Source organism: Epinephelus moara, chromosome 20 (genome assembly GCF_006386435.1).
Source record: "Epinephelus moara isolate mb chromosome 20, YSFRI_EMoa_1.0, whole genome shotgun sequence".
Classification (NCBI taxonomy): Eukaryota; Metazoa; Chordata; class Actinopteri; order Perciformes; family Serranidae; genus Epinephelus; species Epinephelus moara.
This window is the reverse complement of record NC_065525.1, coordinates 33,283,664-33,304,294: the sequence shown is the minus strand read 5'-3', so window position 1 is coordinate 33,304,294 and position 20,631 is coordinate 33,283,664. Positions and strand designations below refer to the sequence as shown.

At 41.3% G+C, this 20,631-nt stretch overlaps 1 protein-coding gene across 3 annotated transcripts; it reads right to left on the bottom strand.

The window, feature by feature from the left end:
• Window positions 1-565: 565 nt before the first annotated feature.
• On the bottom strand, window positions 566-15,945 carry ticrr (TopBP1-interacting, checkpoint, and replication regulator). Of its 3 annotated transcripts, none has more exons than XM_050073963.1 (21): window positions 14,874-15,945; window positions 13,705-13,942; window positions 12,937-13,169; window positions 11,609-11,843; window positions 11,331-11,469; window positions 11,032-11,159; window positions 10,654-10,857; window positions 10,381-10,526; window positions 9,784-9,884; window positions 9,460-9,553; window positions 9,185-9,267; window positions 8,631-8,861; window positions 8,429-8,516; window positions 8,116-8,200; window positions 7,571-7,702; window positions 7,378-7,468; window positions 7,159-7,217; window positions 6,701-6,972; window positions 4,215-6,429; window positions 3,678-3,806; window positions 566-2,038 (listed from the first exon to the last, which is right to left on the bottom strand). In XM_050073963.1, exons 1-21 carry the CDS (start codon window positions 15,546-15,548, stop codon window positions 1,920-1,922), a joined length of 5,697 nt encoding a protein of 1,898 aa, XP_049929920.1. In that variant the 5' UTR covers window positions 15,549-15,945; the 3' UTR covers window positions 566-1,919. The 3 variants fall into 3 exon arrangements, with proteins under 3 accessions (XP_049929920.1, XP_049929921.1, XP_049929922.1); XM_050073964.1 differs by having other exon boundaries at window positions 3,678-3,803; XM_050073965.1 differs by having other exon boundaries at window positions 7,378-7,465.
• Between the last annotated feature and the right edge of the window lie 4,686 nt (window positions 15,946-20,631).

The window sequence follows — 20,631 nt, the reverse complement described above, 5'->3', positions numbered from 1 at the left end:
CAGTATCAGGACACTGAAACTGATCCAGCTGAACAGAATTCTGCCAAAATTACTTTTGTATTTTTATTCTTACTGCTGTATCACGTCTTGGATTTCAGTGGCACTGTTAACACCAACATGAGCCGGCACACAAACACAGCACAGTGAAGAGGTGCGTCACCTTATCTCACTTTACAGCACACTGGTGCTCGATGCCAAGCTAATCTTGTGATGATTAACAATGACATTATAGGGTCTCATGCCCTAAACAACCTGCAGTTCTGATGAAACAAATAGATAATATACATGATTCTAAAATTTGGGGCGTATTATCAGGAACTATTAAAATGTAATTTCCTGTGAGCAAAACCTCCCACTGAAATCACATGGAGTGTTATACTTGTAGAGAACTGACCTTTGAACAGATGGGTGATTACTGGACGAAGGTATCAGGTTTCCTTTTGTTTGCTGGCAGCTGATAAACTTGAATTAGAAAAGTCACACTCAATGAAAACAAAGTCTGTACAGTAAAGTAAACTGTACAGGTGCTCTAAAGTTAAAAAAAAACAAAACATTTTCAATAACTTAATTAAGAAAACAGATATTTATTTACATTAGACTTTGGTAACACAAGATATTTACAATGTGAATCACTCATTAGGCCTTCCCTTTGACTTAAAAGCAAGTTTATGACAAAAACAAACTAATAAATAAACATGAATAGTATTCATAGAAACAATTTTAGACTTTAAACTTGATTGTAAAATTGCTTGGTAAAATTTTAAGAAAAACAACGATGACTTCATGTCACCATCTTCCAACGATTAGCTTCAGAGAGACCTACACAGAAAACATGACATGCTTTAATGATAAAATCACTAACAGGAACAGTTTTAAACGTCTTGGTTTAAAAGCTGCACAGCTTTTAAACCGAGTGTTTAACCTACCGATGATCTCAAAGAAACAGTTCAGATTTTTTAAGGTTGGCTATACGAGGCTCTTACCATATAAAGTGTATTACAAACAGTAAATGAAAGTCAGCATGTCCCCAGTTTGGAGAAGCAGACAGGAGTACCGCCACAAAAGATAGGCAATGTACTGCCGTGGACAGGGGCAGCAGCAAAATGTTTTTAGCGACCTAAAAAAACCATCATTCTCAGTTAAAGTGTACACTATATTTAGAATATTTTCACGGCTTCACCTTGTCACAGACCGCAACTTCAGACGGGGAAACTGAAACCATGTATACTCTCTTCAAAGCCGCCTGACTCCTTTGACAAAGACTGAAATTTTACCTCACAGCAGGTACACCGTTCCTCGATAGCTTAGTTTGTGTTGCTGTGTGACTTTGGTGAACCTAAATCAACCATTTTAAATGCCAAAGTTACACAAGAATACAAACTAACAGAGGCAGCAGTAGACCGGCAGCTCCTTTTGTTCAGCAAGGTAAAATTACTGTTTTTGTCCAGGGAGTTTCAGTCTCAGTTTCCTGTCAGAAAGAGCTGTTTGACGGTAAAGGTAAAGCAGTGAAAATATTCTCAATATAGCATGCACTTAAACTAATATTGATTTTTTTTAAGTGGCTAAAATACATTTCGCTGCTGCCCCTGTCCATAGAGGTAAATTGCTCAGTTTCTGTGGCATGCCAACTACCATCTCTTGTATATACCACACAGATTACGGCCAAGTACCTCATACAACCCCACTTCTAAATATCCGAACTATCCCTTTAAAATGTTGTGATTAAAACAAAAGCCACTGGTTGGAGCAGAAAATGTAAGGGTCAGAATCTGTAAAGCCTTTCAAGTGGTGTTTGAAAGACATCTTTCAGATCTGCCATCAAAAGCACTCCTGACAAAACATGACTGAGAAAGGCTCAAAACTTCACAGTAAAACACAGAATGGATCTTTTCGCTTTGCTTGCCAGACGGTATTGTGGTTCAGTGGAGCAGTCTCTTCCTGCTGTAGGTCCTCCCTGTGTTTGAGCGTTTGATCGGCTGGCTGAAGGGAGAGAGGTCCACCCCATCAACTTCCACCCTTCTCCCTGAGGCAGCCTCACCTACAAAGTTTAGGAAATAATGAGGATTGTTCGCTTGTGACTTACTGTAAGGTGAAAGTTTAGTTCATCATATGTATCATACATATTTTTGCAGTTGGTAACTTTTATAAAAAATAACTTTTTGTCATATCTCCTGAAACTGACACAAAAATGACACAAAGCATCTGTGAAACAAAGTCATAATCCTCGGCCTACTCTGTTGCCTTGTTGCACTTCTATTGACATGAATTCATGTGAGTGAAAACAACCAGAGCTGAGGAATCTCTGAGGAACACAGCTTTCAATCATGTCAATTGCTGCAGGAAATGGGGTCTAACTATCAACTTCAGCAGCGCTGATCAAATACGATTCAGGATTCTATCACTGCATTGCCTATTTCTCATCTGAAATGTTGTCAGAAACATATTTTAGTGTACTGATGAGCTGTAAAATGAGAGAGCTGGTCTACTAGGTGGGGGCTGTTTGGTAATTTGGTTAAATGTTGCCAACACGGCGGCCAGGTCACAAACTTTCTTGTTTTACAGCTAAACAGTTGGACACATCAGGACCCATTAGCGTATTCGCTACAAAAGATATATGGTCAAACGCTTCCCAGACAACCTTGGTAAGTAGTTTGAGTGATCGGATCACACTGTGCCCTTGTGGTTGTTTACACCTGTCTTTAGCACAGTCTACATCTGATGCAAACGCCCAAGATGCAGTTTAAAACCAGAGTCAGTAAACACAGTAATAAGCCCTATTTCCACCAAATACTTTCGGTATGGTACCTGTGGAACCAAAAGTAACCCTTCAGACATGGTACCTAGACCCTAGGTTTGTTTAGCGTTGCCATCACAAACAGTATCCCTAAATATAGGTAGAGTGGTTGTCACTCACTGCTCCGTCGAGCACTTTCATCCACAGAACTGGTTTGTACACCATCATTTGACAGTGAGAGTCTCTGTCTCTGTGAGATATTTAGAAATAGTGGGTTTGTGCGTTTAGTCCTTCTCAGGCAAGCACAGGGGTGTAGTGTTGCTGTAGCACACAGGAACGTAATTATTTTCTCCAATCAAGGATAAGAATATATGCCATAAACATAGTCTTGTCGAAATTAAAATATATTTTTAAATGCTTGAAGATCCACTCATTACTAAAGGTGTATGTCATCCAAGAGAGAGAATAAAAACTAAAGTAATGGTCAAAGCTGTGACACTGAAATTTAAGGTGCACTGATGGATTCACGTCTTCAACTCATGTTCCTCCTTAAAAGCTGCCGGTAGTTGGCCCAGTGAATTAAGCCATTTTTTTGTCCGACTCCCGCTGCTGCGAGAGCCAGCTAAACATCATTTCATTTTATAGCGACAATTTACTTAAAAACGCAAAACTCTCCACCTTTTAGTACCAGATCTGTGTGCTAGGTACCCCAACAGAGGGGGGACCAAAAATGGAGACGATACGGAACGGTTCCATTGGTACAATCCACAACTTTTCACAGTGGAAACTTAAACTAAAAAAAAAAAAAAAAAAAAAACAGTGTACTGAACTGAACTGAACCATACCGTACTGCTTGGTGAAAACAGGGCTATAGATAGTGCCTTTAATTAACTGGCAAAAAACCCCCAAACAAACTGTGAAACAAAAACACTGTAAATCTTACCTTTAAAATTTGGTGTTCTCTTACTGGCAGAGCTGGCTTTGCCCTTGAACAACAATGGAGAGTGAGTGAGGGCCAAAATCCCACTCGCTGTCACTGGCTTCCTCACCTTTGAGCTGGGAGGAGTCGCTGCTGTCAAAATGTAGAAAAAAAGCAGTGATATAATCAAATTCTATTCAGTAACTTCACGTCATTTCAGATGAAAAGTTCAACTTTGAACTTATCATTAAGTACCTTAAAAGCCATTGTTTTAAAATGCCAAGACATGATATCCATTTTTGTATGGTGGCTTTAACTCTACAGCAGCTCTAAAAAGTGAATCCTACATTTGAAAAGTTTAAAGATAAATTATTCAAAACACATTAAGAACAAGCAAAACTACAGAAGATGTACTTGTTACAGCTTTACATCTGCGAATGCTGTCTTGCTTTCTTCTTATATCACTGTACAACTGTTTCAAAACTCTTTCATTCAGAATCAATATGTATTGATAAATCAGTATTTTTGACAACAAGCTGTAATGTGTAAACCACAGCTTACCTGACTTAACGTCTCCATTTCCAGTGGCCCAGAAGATATCTTCTTCACCTCTCTGAGGATCAGCACAGTCAGGCTGCTGAGCCAGCTTCTCCATCCAGTACAAGTCTTCCAGTGGAGAAAGAGGAGAAGCATCTGCTCCAACTGGGGGTGACTGTTTGGAAGTCAAAGTGGATATTGCAGCTTTGCTATTTGAGGGCTCGTCTGTGTCTTCAACGTCCTGCAATCTGCTGACTCCAAGCTCAGCTTCCTCCAGCAACTCCACCAGCAAAGGCTCCACCTTCAGGCCACGATCCTTGCCTGCAACCACTCCAATCTGAGCTCTCTTCCTGCGAGGCCAGCTGTTGAGATTGTCTGGGGTCACCTTACCTACACTTTGAGGGGAGGGAGTCAGGGGAACCACGTCTGCAGGTGCCACTGGAGACATTGTTCCCGCAGGATGGCGTGTAGGTGTGTAGGACTGACAAATGTAAGTTTGGACGCTTCCACCTTTGCCTGGCGTGCTCTTGGCTGGGGTGACGTGAGCGCAGATAGATGGTGAGACACATCCAGGATCTCTTTGCTTTGATCTCAAAGCCAAGGGGCTCTCCAGCAGAGAAGGTTTCCAACCAACTAAAGGGCTTTGACCTCCTGATAGAGGACCTCCATCTGAGGCCAAATCGCCTGCATTCATAGAATCTGTGCGCTTGAATTTGAGCTTGGGAAGTCCTGATGTTTGCATTTCCATTTCCACTTGGTAAGTCAGAGGGTTCGGAGTACCCTTGCTCTTTTGTCGACTAAGTCTTGCTGGGCCTCGAGGGGTTGAAAATCGAGGGGGTTCATTTCCGTACCCCAAACGAGCAGCAGCTTCTCTCTGTTGACGATCAGGGGTCTGCCGGAAGCCGTAGCTCCGGCCAGGTGTGCCTTGGGGTGACAAACGTGATTTAGGAGAGACTGTGTTCGACAGAAAGTCTTCACTGGACTTTGAAGGCTTCCGTGAAAAACTAATGTTCATCTTGATACCGCCACTAAACTGGGTCTTTACAATCGCAGCATCTACAATGTCCATACTTTCATCTTCTGTGGAGGCAAACTGTGAGGAGTCAAACTGCTGGGAGTCTGTATGGGAACTAGAGTCTGTTTCAGAGATTTGGGAAGAGTCAGCTTGTACCTGATCTTTTGTATGTGACTGCATGTTGTTTTCCACTGGGTCACAGTTCTCAGCAGAATCTGTGTTCAGTTTGGAGGAAACATTCTCACCAGAACGGGATCTTAAGTTATGTCTGGTGGCTCCAGCACCTTGAATGGACCTTGTTCTTGCCAGGGACTTTGCTGGAGACTTTCCTGAACTATTTGATCCTTCTGAAATGGTGGTAGCTCCTACTGGTGTAAATTCTGGCTTACATGGGGATACAATGTTTGAACTTTTGCCTGGAGTTCGTCCAGAACGAGTAGTCATTGTATGAGTAGGACTAGGGGTCTTGGATTGAGTTCTAGTGTTAGGTTTAGGTGAAAGGTGGTGGTCTAGAGGTGGTGTCAATTGAGGAGGAGGCATTTCTAGTGGAAAAACAGTTTCATCTTTCTCAGGTGTTTTTATCCTGTCGTGAAGTTTTTCAGAGGCCCTTTGATTTTTTTCCTGTGTTAAATTAACGCTACCTGCAGTCTTTTCTGGGGACTTGAAAATGTCTTTTTTAGTGTTTGTGCTTTTGATGGGACTGCTAAACTTGTTGGGTGTTTTCACCAGTCTTGGAGAAGAGCGGGTTGCAATACGAGGCGACTCTGGCACCTTGAAAACGCTGCTCTCTGCAACCCTACATTTTCCAGGGGATGGAGACCATGTGACGCTCTTCTTGGGAGTCCTGGAAACTGGGCTATTGAGAAGATGTGATCCAGAAGAGGGATGGCATTCAACCAAGGCCTTAACCGGAGTCCTGAGAATACCCTTCAGCGGGCTCCTCACAGGGCTCTCCTTAGTAGGTGTCTCTACTACAAGAGTCTGTCTGGCTGGAGATCTGAAAGGACTGCCTCTCAGAGTCATTACCAGCTCACAAGATCTTCCTGCTACAGGGCTCTCTGTAGCAGAGAAAACACGCATCCTGGATGGAGGCGGGGTTTTGGGGGATCCTGGGGTTCGAGGGGTTCTGGGTGTCCTGGGTGTCCTGGGTGTCCTGGGTGTCGTGATTCCATGCATGGCTCTCCCATGCTTGCTGGGGGACTTTGTTGGTGTTTTATTTGGACTCTGAAACAAACACACAAACAAAAGTCATCAAACCTGCAAAACAGATTTTTGGCCACTTATGCAGTACACACTCACAACAAACCTCACTAAAGAAGAGCAGAGCTACAGATAGGGATGAAGATTATCTGTAGGTTCAGTACTATGAGTGACCCCTTTCACACTGTCACTGGTTCCACAGTCATTTGATCCATTATTATAAAAGACAGTACACTAAGTACACTAACGCATGTGATGAGTTTTGGTGAACCATATTATTACAAAAAGATCTTACCTCAAAGACACTGGCGTCTGTAGACAGCCGTGACCTGGTGGCCCTGGCTGACGGCTCAGATGGACGACTTGGGGAATTGGCAGCCCCAAAAAGAAGTCGCATGGGAGACCGAACTGTTTTAATATTAATCCCGCTGATTTTGCCATCGCTGAGAGTGAGCTGGGATGCAGAGAGAGCCCTGTCCAGGTTGCGGGAGCGAGGCTGAGAACTTGAGTAGAAGACATTCGAGTGTCTTCGAGCGAACTTCTTTATCCTTGGGCTTCTTCTTAGGTCTGACACAAAACCAAAGCACAAAAAGACAAAGTTATGGATAGTGCTCCAAGGAAACAAAATAATAAATAAAATCAATTCTAACTACAATAAACCAGTGTCAAACTCAAGAGGGTTTAAAAGCACCCAAAATTCATTCAATTCAATCCATTATGTCAAAAAAAACAAACTGGTAATACTACAAATACCTTCTGCGGGTTTTACTGGTGACTCTTCAACAATGCACTCCTCAGTTGGGACAGATCTCCTGGGGAAAAAAAAACAAAAAGCAAAACAATCAACATTAGTTAACAATAATTAGCAGCTGCAGATGATTTCTGGGTCTAACAGTACATATAATTACTGAGGAATTGGCAAAAAATTCTCAATAAATCTTACAACGGCAGCTGTTGATAAAGAAAACATACCTTCCCATTTTCTGCCGGTACAGAAGGCGACTGGACACTTGCTTGTGGAGCGGTGTCTCACACACTTTCTTTGTTAGAAGTTTGTGCCCTTCTGGAACGGAAGAATTTTCTTTGAGATAAACTGCTTCAAATTAAAATGGATGTGTGGTGGCACAAACTCCTTTGGTCGATTCCCAATAATGAATCTATTTACCTTCAGCTTCACTAGATCGCTTGCGTTTCAATCCTTCCACAGCAGACAGAGACTGGCTCCGCGACATCTTGGCTTTCTTTGTGGGGGAGACAATCTCCTGGTTGAAGAGATTTCTTCTCACCTTCGTCACCTCTGTGGACAATCAGAACATGGTCTGTAATTAGGACTTTCATCTCAACATGGTGATGGTCAAAAGTGAAACTGCTTCAAAATCTGTCTTTAGAGTATAAAGCAATCTCCCTCTGTCAGCTTGAAAAGAGGATTTCAAGTGTCTAGTTCTTTGTGGGGGAAAAAACACAGAGGCTCAGTTCATCTTGAATTCAGTCAGTTTCAGGGCTGTGTCCTCTTCATTGGTCTGTCTGAACTGGCATATTTTGCTTCAGCTATGAATGATTACAACATGCTGAACAGATGGGTTTTTGTAATTCAAGCTGTTCATAATTCAGAACTCCAGAGGTTCACTTTTATATTTAAAATATGCGATTTATGGTTTAATAGGCAAGTGGTAGCAGATGTAATTAGGTTAGATGTAAAACAGAACATACCCTGGGTTTCTTGTTTCTGAGGTTGAGGTTGAGGTTGTGGTTCTGCGACAGGTTTATCCAAAGCAACACAGACCTTTGATTTGGACTAATGAAAACACAATTAAGCAAGTCAAAAAAATATGGATTAGACAGATAAAGTAACCATGAAACACATACTGTACAAACGTTCTCTCAGGTCTCTTAGTTGCCATTATATGCCATTTGATAACTCAACACAGGTAAGAACCCATCAAAGAGACATGGAAATACTAGTTAGTTGCATAATAATCCAACAGACAAATCAGCAGTGATAAATTATCTGTGGTCATCTTACAGCTCTTGTAGTCTTTTTGGGGATCTCTATTTGGCGAAGACTCTGTGATGATTCAGTCATACTGCGATGACGAGTCAGCATCCCACTCCTACAAAAGACCAAAAAAATTCTGGGCATATAACTCTCAAAATATGTCTCTTCATAGCTCTGACTTTTGATGAACAAAAGGTTTTGTTCCAGCAAACACACAGCCTCTCCTCACCTCCTCTTGCTGGCGGAGCGATTTCGCAGGTCCTGCAGGCGATCTCTGCCATCTGAAACCCCGCTCTGTGTGGAGAGGGGAGGTGAGGAGGCTGAAGGAGAAACGCTGTCCTTGGTAACTGAGTCGTCGCTGAAGAAGTCAGTGGGCAGGACAGCCACCAAAGCCTGAGGCAGCTGAGTTCCCAGACTGTGGTAGATGTCTGCAAGCACTCTGGGAATAGTGGTCAGGAACCTGCCATGACACAGAAACACCACTGACTATATAACAGCTATGGAAGAGGAATATCTGGCTCATTTAAAATCACTGTTTCCCATTACAGTTCAATGTGGATACTGTTTACTAAGTTGGTGTTCAATCTTGCCATTGAAAATCAGTTCTGTAGTTAAAAACTAAAGATTTAGCACAATCAAGAAGCAAGAGTATGTAAAAAAAAAAAAAAAAAAAAATCTAAACCATGATTTTGTAACTATGTGTAAGGCAATTCCTACAAATGTCTTCACTAGCTACTGCTTCTATGTTGTCTTTCCCAGCCCTTCACCCTCTCACACACTTACCCTGGGAGGACTTCATCTTCAAGGAACCTTGCTAAGCAAACTGGGTCTTTTGTTAGGGAGATAATCCTCAGCATTTCAGCCACCTGAGGAAAATAAGAGGTTAGAATTTACTTGTTTTACGTTTGCTTTATTGTGCTGTGTGAGTCGGACAAGCAAAATACTGACGGAGAAGAAACCGTTTCTTATTTCAAGACTGACAGTGTTTAACTACAGTCTATAGCTCCATAAAAGAGAAGATTCAACTGCATCATTGATTAAATTGGCTCAAGTCTTACCTCCTCTGCCATCTGATCAGCATCCAGTGAGTCAGACTGCTCCGCAGAGAAAAGTCTGCACAACTCCAGTCTCAGCAGCGCCTGAAGCTTGCACCTAAAGGAGAAAACCAGTGTTACGGCTGACACCTAGATATAATTGATTTGACTTCAGAAAATAATTGCTTTTTTAACCTTTATTTATCAAGGAGGATGGGAACACAAGTTTATCAACTAACAACAGTCCAAAAACAGAGCAACAAGTATGTAACCCTAACCTTAACCAGAGTTTCACCTGCTTTACTGGCTCTGAAAGCAAGTTAACACATTAAGGTAAAAGGAACTCACTCTCTGACTTTGCTTTCAGCATCAGCAGCCGTGCCATAGAGCTGCCTGATTGATTTGCTGGTCTTGATGAAGTGTTGCTGGACAAACAGGGAGGTCTTTACCTGTAAAGAAAATTTCAGATATGCAAATTAATCACAGTTCTGCCCAACTGGCCTTTAATGTACTAAATGTGATGCAACTAATGCTTTCATTATCTCGACAACAAAAGTTTCTGCATCTTATATCAACATCTTGTTAGTATTCATACAGTTGGCATGTAAAAAAAACAATCTGGCAATATCCCAAATTTAGAACAAAAGAATACTTCACACATCTATTCCCAACCACTCAAAAACTGCCGGATGAAGATCTAGTTACCGAAACGTTGCATTACAAGCATTATTTTTACAAGTGGAGAACATGTACAGGAGTTTATCTACAATATAGAGAATTTACCAATTTGAAAAACTGACAACTGAAAAAATGTCCGATTGTCTATAAATGTGCAGCACAACTACCTACCAATTTTTCCAACAAATAATAACCAGTCTGCAGTAAAGTTGAAAAGTGGGTCAGGTCAGAATCTTGAGGTACATTTAAAGCTGCCACGTGTCTCACCTCCAGGTCTGTCTCTGTCCTGTGGAAGGTTTTCACAGCCAACAGGAGCTGCTGGACACCAGTGATGAGAGACGGGTCTCTCTCTGCCACAGTCTTGTCATAACTGGACTTCAGATGGGACAGCAGCTCTGCCTCATTAGTGAAACCTGGGCACAGGGAGAAGAGACATTATTTGATTTGTTACTATATCAAAGGCAGAGTATGATATTTTGGGAAGTATGCTTAAATGCTTTAGCAGGGTGAGTGTTGTAAACTTTTAACAGCGACACTCACTGATGGTGTTTGCTCCTCCAGATTTGTTCCTGTCACTTGACCGTCTCTTCCCCTGTCTGTCTGGCCCCCTGCTGTCGGCCCCCGGCTGCTCAGACTCGGACTGATTCTTTTGGGCTTTGACATTCAGTCTCGCCACATTCAGCATCTGCAGGGAGCGGCTCATGGTCTTCATCTTCTGTTTCACCGGTGTGCGCTGGGCGCCACCTGTAGATCAAACATGGGAAATGATAAGACAACTATTTTGTATTATTTTCCCTCAGATCAAAATCTTGCTTATATTGGAAACTGAACATTTTTTTAAATATGACTTCTATACTTTCACAAAATTCAAGAACCTTCATAGGAATATGCATAAAAACTGAGATAAGGCTTTCTCACGTTTCTTGCCCCTCTTGGCATCTGCACCCCGGGATGTTTGATACAATTCAGCCAGACCACCGATCAGCTCCTGCTGTTGGACAGATAACTCCTCTTCTTCTCTCTGCTCTGGCACTGCATGCAGCAACCTATTCAACAAGGTAAGTGAAACATTAGGACCACTTGCCACTTTTTGTGCCAAGAATGAGTTTGTTTTTGATTGCTTTTGATTATTTTTGTGTTTAAATCTTTATATAATTCTTGCTAGGAAGTGCTAAAACAAAATTTACACAAAAAAACTTGAATGATGATCTCCTTACCTCAACGACTCCATTAAATAGGAACTAACTCCTGACTGGTCTGACTGAGGGAACCAACTCTCCAAAACGCTTGTTGTCAGCGGGGAACGACTAACTTCCTGCTGAGCCCACTCAGGAATCTGATAATCCTTTGGCTGGTCTGAGGAATAAAAAATAGTCAGCAATAAACAGGTATATATTTGAAGTTTCATTAAACATATACATAAATTAGAAACATAAAACCCCCCAAAAAAGTGATCTGATGTTTTGAACTCTGAAAATTACTATTCAGTCCTCACCGTCGTCACCGTTACCATCCTCCTCCATTATGTCATACACTACTCCCAGAACACTGCTCACAACATCTGGCAGTTCAACTGAAGCTTCTGCTGAGGCAGGGGCAATGATCTCAGTGGTCAGGATCTGGTCGAGCTGAGTGACTCCAGGCTGGAGGATGGTGAGCAGAGCTGTAGTGTGTGACAAGGGGGAGAGGACAGCTGAGCACACCAGGCCGCTGTCATTCACCTCAGAGAGCTGGGAGAAGCAAAAGATGAGGAACGTGGGAGAAGTTCATCAGTGAATGCACACAGAAAAGAGGGAGACTTCAAAACAGGATATTTTTATATATAATGCGGCTGCATGTTCCAACTGGACCCTTACTCCACTGGGCTATTTGCCGGAAACTTTTAGCTGTATGCCGTTAGCAACATATGCTGAGGTTAGAACAACAGGTGGACTGGCGTGTGAGTTAGTCAGACTATGGCGAGCGGGAAGTCGTGCCTGCAGGTTCACAGTCAGCTACAACAGCAACAGAGAGAGGGTTGTGTTTAAGACAAGGATGGTGTATCCGTGTTGCTCCACCGCTCCAATCAAAACCCGAATCCTTATCCTCGCTGCTTTCATGCAGACTTAAGATGCAAAAACAGATTGGGATAAAAGGAGTACTGATGCAATTGGCATTTACGTTGGCATAGGTGGAATGAATTAAAACACTCCTCCTTATGCACAAGTTTTACTATTCTTTTTATTTTGTATTTTCAATTCCATAGCATAAGAGATACTTTTTAGTTTTATAGGCATTCGAAATGTTCCTTATTTCCATAATGAATATTGTTTACCAAAGTTGCCAGTGGGCAAAATGCTACCTCAGACTCCACTAAGAGGATTTTTCTGTCTTTGACAATTCTTTCTACTGCCTGCTAAAAATAACAGAAAAGAAATGTATCCTTATGTGTTTGTTTTTTCCCCTCTGTACTGAATTCACACCAAACTGTGACTCCTAAACCAGGGTATGAACCAAGCCGTAAACTCTGTGTACCGTCACACCCCTATTGATTATGGCAACTGGAAAACTTTATATTATCAAAGTCCATTGTAGCATTGAATTGGAAAGCGCATCTCAACAATCAATTTATTATGGTGAATTAATGCAAAGCTAAGGAGTGCCATCATGAGACCAAAATATATAAAATAGAAACTTCCCTCAACACAGGACTATTTATTTACACAGCAGATATGTATGCTGCAACAGTAGCCCTTAACTGAGTCAGCTGTACTATATAACTGACACGCAATTTGCACATGAGCCCCTTATGAAAAACAGCTCTGTTGTATTTGGATGTCTCACCATGTGCAGGCCACGAGCAGACAGCTCCAACAGGAGATGCTGGAAGGCATCAGCCCCCTGGTCACTGCTGCTGGAGCACTGGAGCACCCATGACTCTGTAGGGGTCTGTGTCAGTGAAGAGGGATCCCAGTCCTGCAGCACTCCCTTCAGACACACTTCCACCAACTCTGGGAGAAGCCTCTGTCTGCAAGACACTGGCTCAACCATGACACCGCAGCTCTGTGTCACATCACCTGGTTGGGAGAAGAATAACACAACACATGAATAAAAGCAGTTCATTCTCAACATTTTTTTCAAGTTCAGTGTGCTTTATTTCCCTTGCCCGTCCTTGTGCATCTCATTTCATTTCTGCTGGTGAAAATGGTTAATGATCAGATTTAGTTGTCTTTATGTTGTTGATTTGCTCCTTTTGACACAAGGCATTGTTATAAGGCCCCTTATCCCTGTTTTGTCTTCATCTGCATGTGTATTAAATCCCAAGAAACTGAGGATGTACATTATAATGTCTCACTCTAATATAGACCGTTTCAAACTGGACAACATAAACATTCTAAATGGGTCCCTTTGTATTTCCTGTTTGAATGTATGTTAATGCAGACGCTGACAGGAAGTAAACAGGGACCAAAGTTGTTGCCCTAGCAACAGAAAAGCAATGAAACGGTCCACAGCATCTGTAGAGATCGTAACCACAGTTTCAACAGCTGCACTATCTCAGGCATGTTTGAGCCATAACAGATGATGCCAACAGGTAATTTCCATGTCACCAACCTTGCTCCCACCGCAGAACACTGCCTATGACAGGAAAAGCCAGACGGTGAAGCCTTTCAGAAGACAGCATGTATCCAATGCTGGACTTGAACACAAAGGTCTCTGTCCTGAAGTCTGAGTCTGGCTTTTGAGTGGAGCACAGGTCCAGCAGGGCAACCACAGGGATCACTCTGCCGCCCAGCTGAGCTAGGACCTCAGACAGCTTGTCAAAGCTGAGGTGATCCTCACACCTCAGGACCTGCAAGGAGACAAAAGACCAACTTACATCAGAAGAAAAGAGAATTTGTTTTAACAGCCACACAGGCCAGTTAGACAGATAGCTATCTGTAGCTAATGATTGGATGTTTATAGCTATTCTGAATTTCACACTGACTGGTCAGTTTGGTTTAATGCCTTTATTTTAAAACATCTACAAAGTTTTTTAACCCAAAGATGCTGGGTCCTATTTCTGCAACATTAAAGGTAAACTTACATTTTAGAGAATTTGAAAACAGTAACAGCTGGGTTGTCGGTGAGTGAGAAATTAAGGGAAAAAACGAGATAAAGTGTCTTGGTTTAGTGTCGGGCAAACACCTGCCACCAGAAAAGGACAAATGCATTTTGGCACTCACAAGTCTCTGCTGGAGGGATGGACATTATTCGTCCAAAAGATATTTCCTCATGTGGTGTTTCGATGATAATAGTGGAGAGTGCTGGCGAACACATTATTTCAAAATCTCCTATGGGTGCTCAAAGAGTTGAGAGCTGATAACCAAAAAGGCCAAAGGATATACACACATCATTCAGTGACCCCATGTGCCCTGACCAGATTAGAAGCATCTGCATTTATACTGTTTCTCCAATCATTTATTCTGTGTTTTACATTAAATTGTGACTTATCCCTATGTCAATAGGCCAAAAAGTGTGATACACAGTAGCTTAAATGTTCCTGGTCTTATGGGCTGCTTTATAGTTAAGTGATATGAGCTTTTGTGACTGCATTTGCTTCCTAAAGACAGTGAGACACTTACCTGTTTAACTCTTGCAGTCACAACACTGATTTTGTTCTCACATACTATATCTACATCCAAATTATTTTTATGGACTGTTTCAAACGGTGATTTTTGATTTTGTCAAAGTTGTTCAGCTCTTTTTGGTACCTAGTAGTATATTCTCCGTGCTGTACTCACCTGAACATGTGATCTACTGTCAACCCAGTGCAGCACCACCTGTCGCTGAACCAGCATATCGTGAAGGCCCCTGGGTATTATGTGCTCCGTCACATCTGTTGGCAGGTCACGGTCTCCCAAAGAAAGATAGTCCACAAGTTGTGACCTGGAGCGTGGACACTCCGAGACAATAAACACCACATTCCTCCCGTTGCTTGAAATCTCATCCTCCTGTGAAACACTGGGCTTCCCAGCTCGGCTCGACTTCCGCGGCCTCAAGGACAGTTTGGTGGGCGAGGTGATGTCTGGTCTGTCCCACTGGAAGTCCAGCAGGGTTTCTTTGAGTGCATTTTGAACTGAGGCAGAATGATTGGATTGCTGCCTCTGCTGAGAAGGGCACGGTTTATCCTTCAGATCAAATTTGGCTTCAAACTCTATTTCAAAGTCCTCAAAAGTTTTGTGGCGCAGCTCCTTGAAGTCTGACCCCCTTGATAGGAGGCTTGCATTGCGGCCAGTCTTGGACTGGAAGAATTTATAACCCCAGCGCACTTTGTCAAATCCGTATTTGTAGCCGAAGTGCAGCAGGGTTAGTAATATTCCCCGTTTTACGAGATGATTCCTGACATCCAGTTGATCTCCTGAATCGTGATCTCCATAATCCACATCGATAACAAAAACCAAGTTGTGTAAAGCCATAACGTCAACTCCACTGTCCCCGAGTGGCTTCAGAGCCGTTAACTCAACAATAAGCCATGAAAACAGGCCAGCCTCGCTCAAACGTATTCAGGTCCGGTGTCATTTCATTGTATGTGGGCGCAGGGACGCCATTTACAGCTGCAACTAAGGACACTTCATTTTTCTAGCTATCTCGCTAACTAGCCATCGTAGCTAATGTTACACAAGTTAACGCAGTTAAAAATTAGCTTCGGCTACCGTGACATGAGTTTAGCGCCCGCCGTTGTTTGAAATAACTTGACACGCAAGGTAAAAGGGAAATACCCCGATCTTATTTAGCTATCAACCTACAGAAAGTTTCCGTGTAACATTAGTCCTGTAACTAAACATATTCGCCATTTTCTCATAGTACTCTGCCGTCAACCGTTCGCGCTCCTTGAACTGGAGCCCACCCCTTTGCTGTGATTGGTTGCATTCTGTAACAACAACATCCTAATTGGCTCAAAATAAAGTGTAAGCTAGCTGGTGATTCGCTACAAGTCTCATCTCAACTTTTTATTGGGCAGATCGACTGTCAATCAAACCTGGCCTGATTTGTGCTAAATGTCACATGAAACAAGAACAGGCAAACTTGCATTTAACTTTTAAAAGCTACAGGTTGGTGAAGAATTCCATACGTCAAGATTTAACGGGTGACTTAAAGATCAAATTATACGTTGGTCTGCTTCTCTGAATTCTAAAATATGTATATAGCCTAGTGTAATTTAAAAGTGAAAGCTACTGCTCTGGAAAGCTAACTACTGTACAGCATAGTGCCAGTGCCGGACCTAGCACATTCGGTGCCCAAACCAAGTTCCCCCCACCCCTAGCAAAAAAAAGTATAATTATCTTTTATATTTATTATTATTATTATTATTATTATTACAATTATTAATATTATTTATTTTCATCACACTTATTCCATTTCTGGAGTGAAACAAAGAAACCAAAATGCCCTTCTTTTGTTGAAGTATGTTTATTCAAGTCTTTAAATGCAACCCCCATCCCAAACTACAAACAATTAAAAATGTGTTAAAGCCTTTAAAATCTAAAACGAACAGCAGTGCATACTGATAACACCGGAGTACATTGCTATGATCGTCTTTGTTTTAAAATATAATTTTTTATTAAAATGTTGGCCCTTTAAAGATGTGTCAGATTTTTGTCCTCTTCGTCAGGATTTGTATAAAAACATCAGTTAAGCGGTCATAAAAAGGGGTTAGCAATATCGGTCATTTCACTTATTTCTGTGAGATCAGGTTGGCAATATCACAAGGACACCTGTCTCATTACCTGGTTTCCAAAAAAGTGGGAATGCTGGTCAAGTACTTTTGAGCTTTTTATTTTTTGATAAATTCATTAAATAACATTACTATCCAAGGTATCTCAACCATTACATGTCAACCCAGTAGCCCTTCTAAATCAAGACTAAATAAGAATTATGATTTAAAAATGATTTAATGATGATTAAAAATTCATAAATATATAACTTTTAGTCAACTCAATAGGCCATCAGCTCCATCAGATCTTACCTATGACATCTATTATGTGTGCTATTCAAAAAAAATTAAATCACCAGGTTTGCCCATTACAAGTTTTAATTAGTCAAGACATAACTGAAGAGTAAAAATCAACAAAAAAAAACCCAAATTCTTATTCTCAAGAATAAGTGAGCCAACAAACAGTAATAATACATAATCAATTTTTTCCTGCTGCGCTCCAGATGACCTCTGCCTTTTCACTTTCTCTTGCTCTAGTGCCCTCCACATATACTTCACTCCACCACACCCAACCATGCTCTCACATGTTCTGACTGTGATGCTCACTTACTGATGAAAATATTCAGGTGAACTTCAGGACAAGAGGGGGTACCCCTACTACAGACCGACCATTAGCATTAGATTTTTGGCTAATTTTTCCCTAATGCTTGATTTAAAAAATAAATAAATATTTTCCCCAGACATAGCCTAACAAGTGAACTGAAAATCAAAGAAAGGGACACCCATAAGTTGTAGAAATATATTATAGTTAAGCCTTGATTTGAAAGTTGAATTGAAGATTACAAGATATTTTTGGACTGGTAAAATCAAGGCAAATTAAGTTTGAGGTGAGACACACCCTACATGTCAAAGGACAATAACATAAGAAAGGACTTTATTCATCTCAAGGATTTGTTATGCAGCAGTTGCACTAAATAGAAAAGAATCAATATATAAAAAGTGCAAAAAAATACATTATCAATAAAGAGCCTGTGTTTGTTTATAGGAAAGAGACTAAATAAAAAATGGGCAAAGGACTGAGACTGTTTTTTGTTTTTTTTTATCGTGTTGGTTCACAGACGACTATTCACTTGCTCTGCGATGCCAAGTAAAGCAGTGAGACTGAGAGCTTGGCATCCTCAACTATTCTGTCTCTCACTGCCTAAAATGGAAAAACTCATTCAGAGCAACATTTGGCTTTGATCTGGAGGTCTGGGTCTTCTCACTGGTTTTTCAACATTCCCTCAAGGTTTAAGCAAAGTAGAATTCTTTGAGTGTGTCTGCAGACCAGAGAAAAATATTCTATGTGTGGCTGATCCATATCAATTCAAAAGCTACACATATGTAAGTACAAATTAGATAGGGTGACCATTCGAGGATATATGCATGATAAAAAAAAACATAACAGAATAGCTTTGACCAAAATCATTAATATGGCAATATCATCTTTAAGAACAAGGACCCAGCTTCTCTTTTTTTTTTTTTTTTTTCTTGTCAGACAATTTGCAGACTATGTAAGTGTAGCATCTTCCTCCTATACTCCCCAGGTCTGGAGGGCAAACCTGAAAAAGAAAGATTTAAGGAAATAGAACACTGGTAGAGGAGGTATGTGGGTCACCTTCTGTTTTGCATCTGTAATCACCTCTTTTCTACAGCACCAGGGGGAGATGAAGAGCTTAGAAAAGCTTTGAAATAGAGAGAGATGAAAGGAGCATGCTGAATGTTCTAGACTCTGCTCTCTGTGTCCCACCAGACACCCCCTAAGTCATGAGACCAGGATGTAGGTCAGGGATGCTTTTAAAGAGAATGCTGCTGTTTAGACACAGACGTATGCACGAATACTGTGTGCATAAATGTCCATACATACAAGGAAGTGTGATGCATGCATTCCTACCACTGTTGATTACCTTCAGGTCACTCAGTAATGATAAATATTTGTCAGGGATCAAAGTTCATGTGTAACATAAGAGACGACCATAATTAATATTGCCTGGGGAGTAAAACTAAAACAAGGGAAATAACATTTTATGGTTTCACTCATGTTCTTATATGGTTATCATACAGTAACTACAACAAGGTGGCCCAGAGAGAAATGTCTCAACAGCTTAAGCCTGTTTAAACCTGGTATTAACATGCATCTTGAGTGACCTGATCACAAGTGGACAGCGCTAAATACAAGTGTATACAGTCACCAAGACACATTGTGGTCCGATCACTAGCTAGTCTGGGATGCATTTGACCACATATTTTTTGTAGTGTAGATGCTAATGTGTCCTGATGTGTCCCCAATGAGGACTACGTCATCAATTCTGGTGACAAGGGGCTGATGCTCTACAACTTACCCATTTTATGATGAGCTGGATAAAGTGTTGCGTGACCGTCCGCTATTTTGCCCTATGGAACGAAACATGCTGATTTCTACTGAAAGCAATAACTTGAGTCGTGTCGACACAACTGCCAATGTGACTAGGGAGCATGCTGGTGAGAATGTAGACATAATAACAGTGCGCACGGCCCTTTGACCTTCTAAGAGAAGTAACATAGGTAGTAACAAATTCTGAACACAAGTGGTCAGCTGGAGACACATGATAGACACAGGTGTGTGTCACGGCTGTCCACTTGTGATCGCATCACTAAAATGCATGTCAATATCATATCTAAACAAGCTCCTCTTGGATAGACTGGCATTAAATTAGTAATACTAATAGTAGTAATGGTAATAATAGTTAATAGTTCTTTCTTGATCTCCAGAGGATGAATCCTGACGACCATGGCAAAGTCCAATACAACTGTAAGGTTTACAAGTTAAGTTTATTCATGTGTTTTAGTAATTTGCTAAAACGCCATTTACAGTGTTTGTACAGTTAAGTATTTACTCATTTATGTTCACAATTATTATATACATACAACATATACAACATATTTACATGTTAGAATATTCGCAGCAGCATTGTTAAAAACAGTTGAATAATTTGCTGGATCTGCATCAGTAATTCTCACACACATTTACCTCAGTCTAAGTCCTTCTAGCCTCTCATTGGTTAGTTAAGAGACATGTGACCTATAACAAGGAAGTATAACCAGGAAACATTGTTGTGAGGCTGCTAATGTGTGGAGAATAGTAAAGTGCTGCTTAAGAGAATATCTGTCTCCATCCTGCTATGTACTTTCAGCAAGTGATCCAACCACCACACACTGAACCCTTATGTTACACTACTAATAGTAGATAGGCCTGACTATCTACTCAGTGGGTAAATTACAGGATATTAGAAACACTGGCAGTTGCCATCTTTAGTTGGGATCATTACCACTGCTGCTGTCCATCCTGCATGACATCAGAAGCCAAGAAAGTACAGCTTAGAGTGATCAAACTTAAGTTAAGGCTGACAATGTAGAGCTGTGCCAGACAAGCTGAGTCTGACGTGTCCTTAATAGCCACTCTACAGATAATAAGCATTTTTTCCAAAGCCTTCTTCAGTTAAAGGTCCAATGTGTAAGATTTAGTGGGATTTAGTGACATCTAGCGGTGAGGATTGCAGATTGCAACCAGCCTAAACTTCTCATAGTGCAGGAGGTTTTTACCGGGAACCGAATTATCCACAGAAATGTCTTCCTCTCCAAAACAAACAGTCCAGGGGCCTCATTTATAAAGCTTGCTTACGCACAAAACGGGGCTTGAAAGTGGCGTACGCCACTTCCCACGCAAAGGTTGTGATTTATAAAAATAAACTTGGCGGGTGAATGTGCGCACCTGTAAGCAAACTCTGAGTCATGCGTGCGCACATTTTGGAGACACTGGGAAGTGG

What these genes read in the sequence shown, in the direction of transcription:
- ticrr (XM_050073963.1), bottom strand. Translation starts at nt 15,548, where the DNA reads ATGGCTTTACACAACTTGGTTTTTGTTATCGATGTGGATTATGGAGAT. An exon ending in CGCTCCGCCAGCAAGAGGAG is followed by an intron (nt 8,517 to 8,630) that starts GTGAGGAGAGGC and finishes GGTCTTTTGTAG; the next exon opens with GAGTGGGATGCTGACTCGTC. An exon ending in CCAAAAAGACTACAAGAGCT is followed by an intron (nt 8,201 to 8,428) that starts GTAAGATGACCA and finishes TGTTTTCATTAG; the next exon opens with TCCAAATCAAAGGTCTGTGT.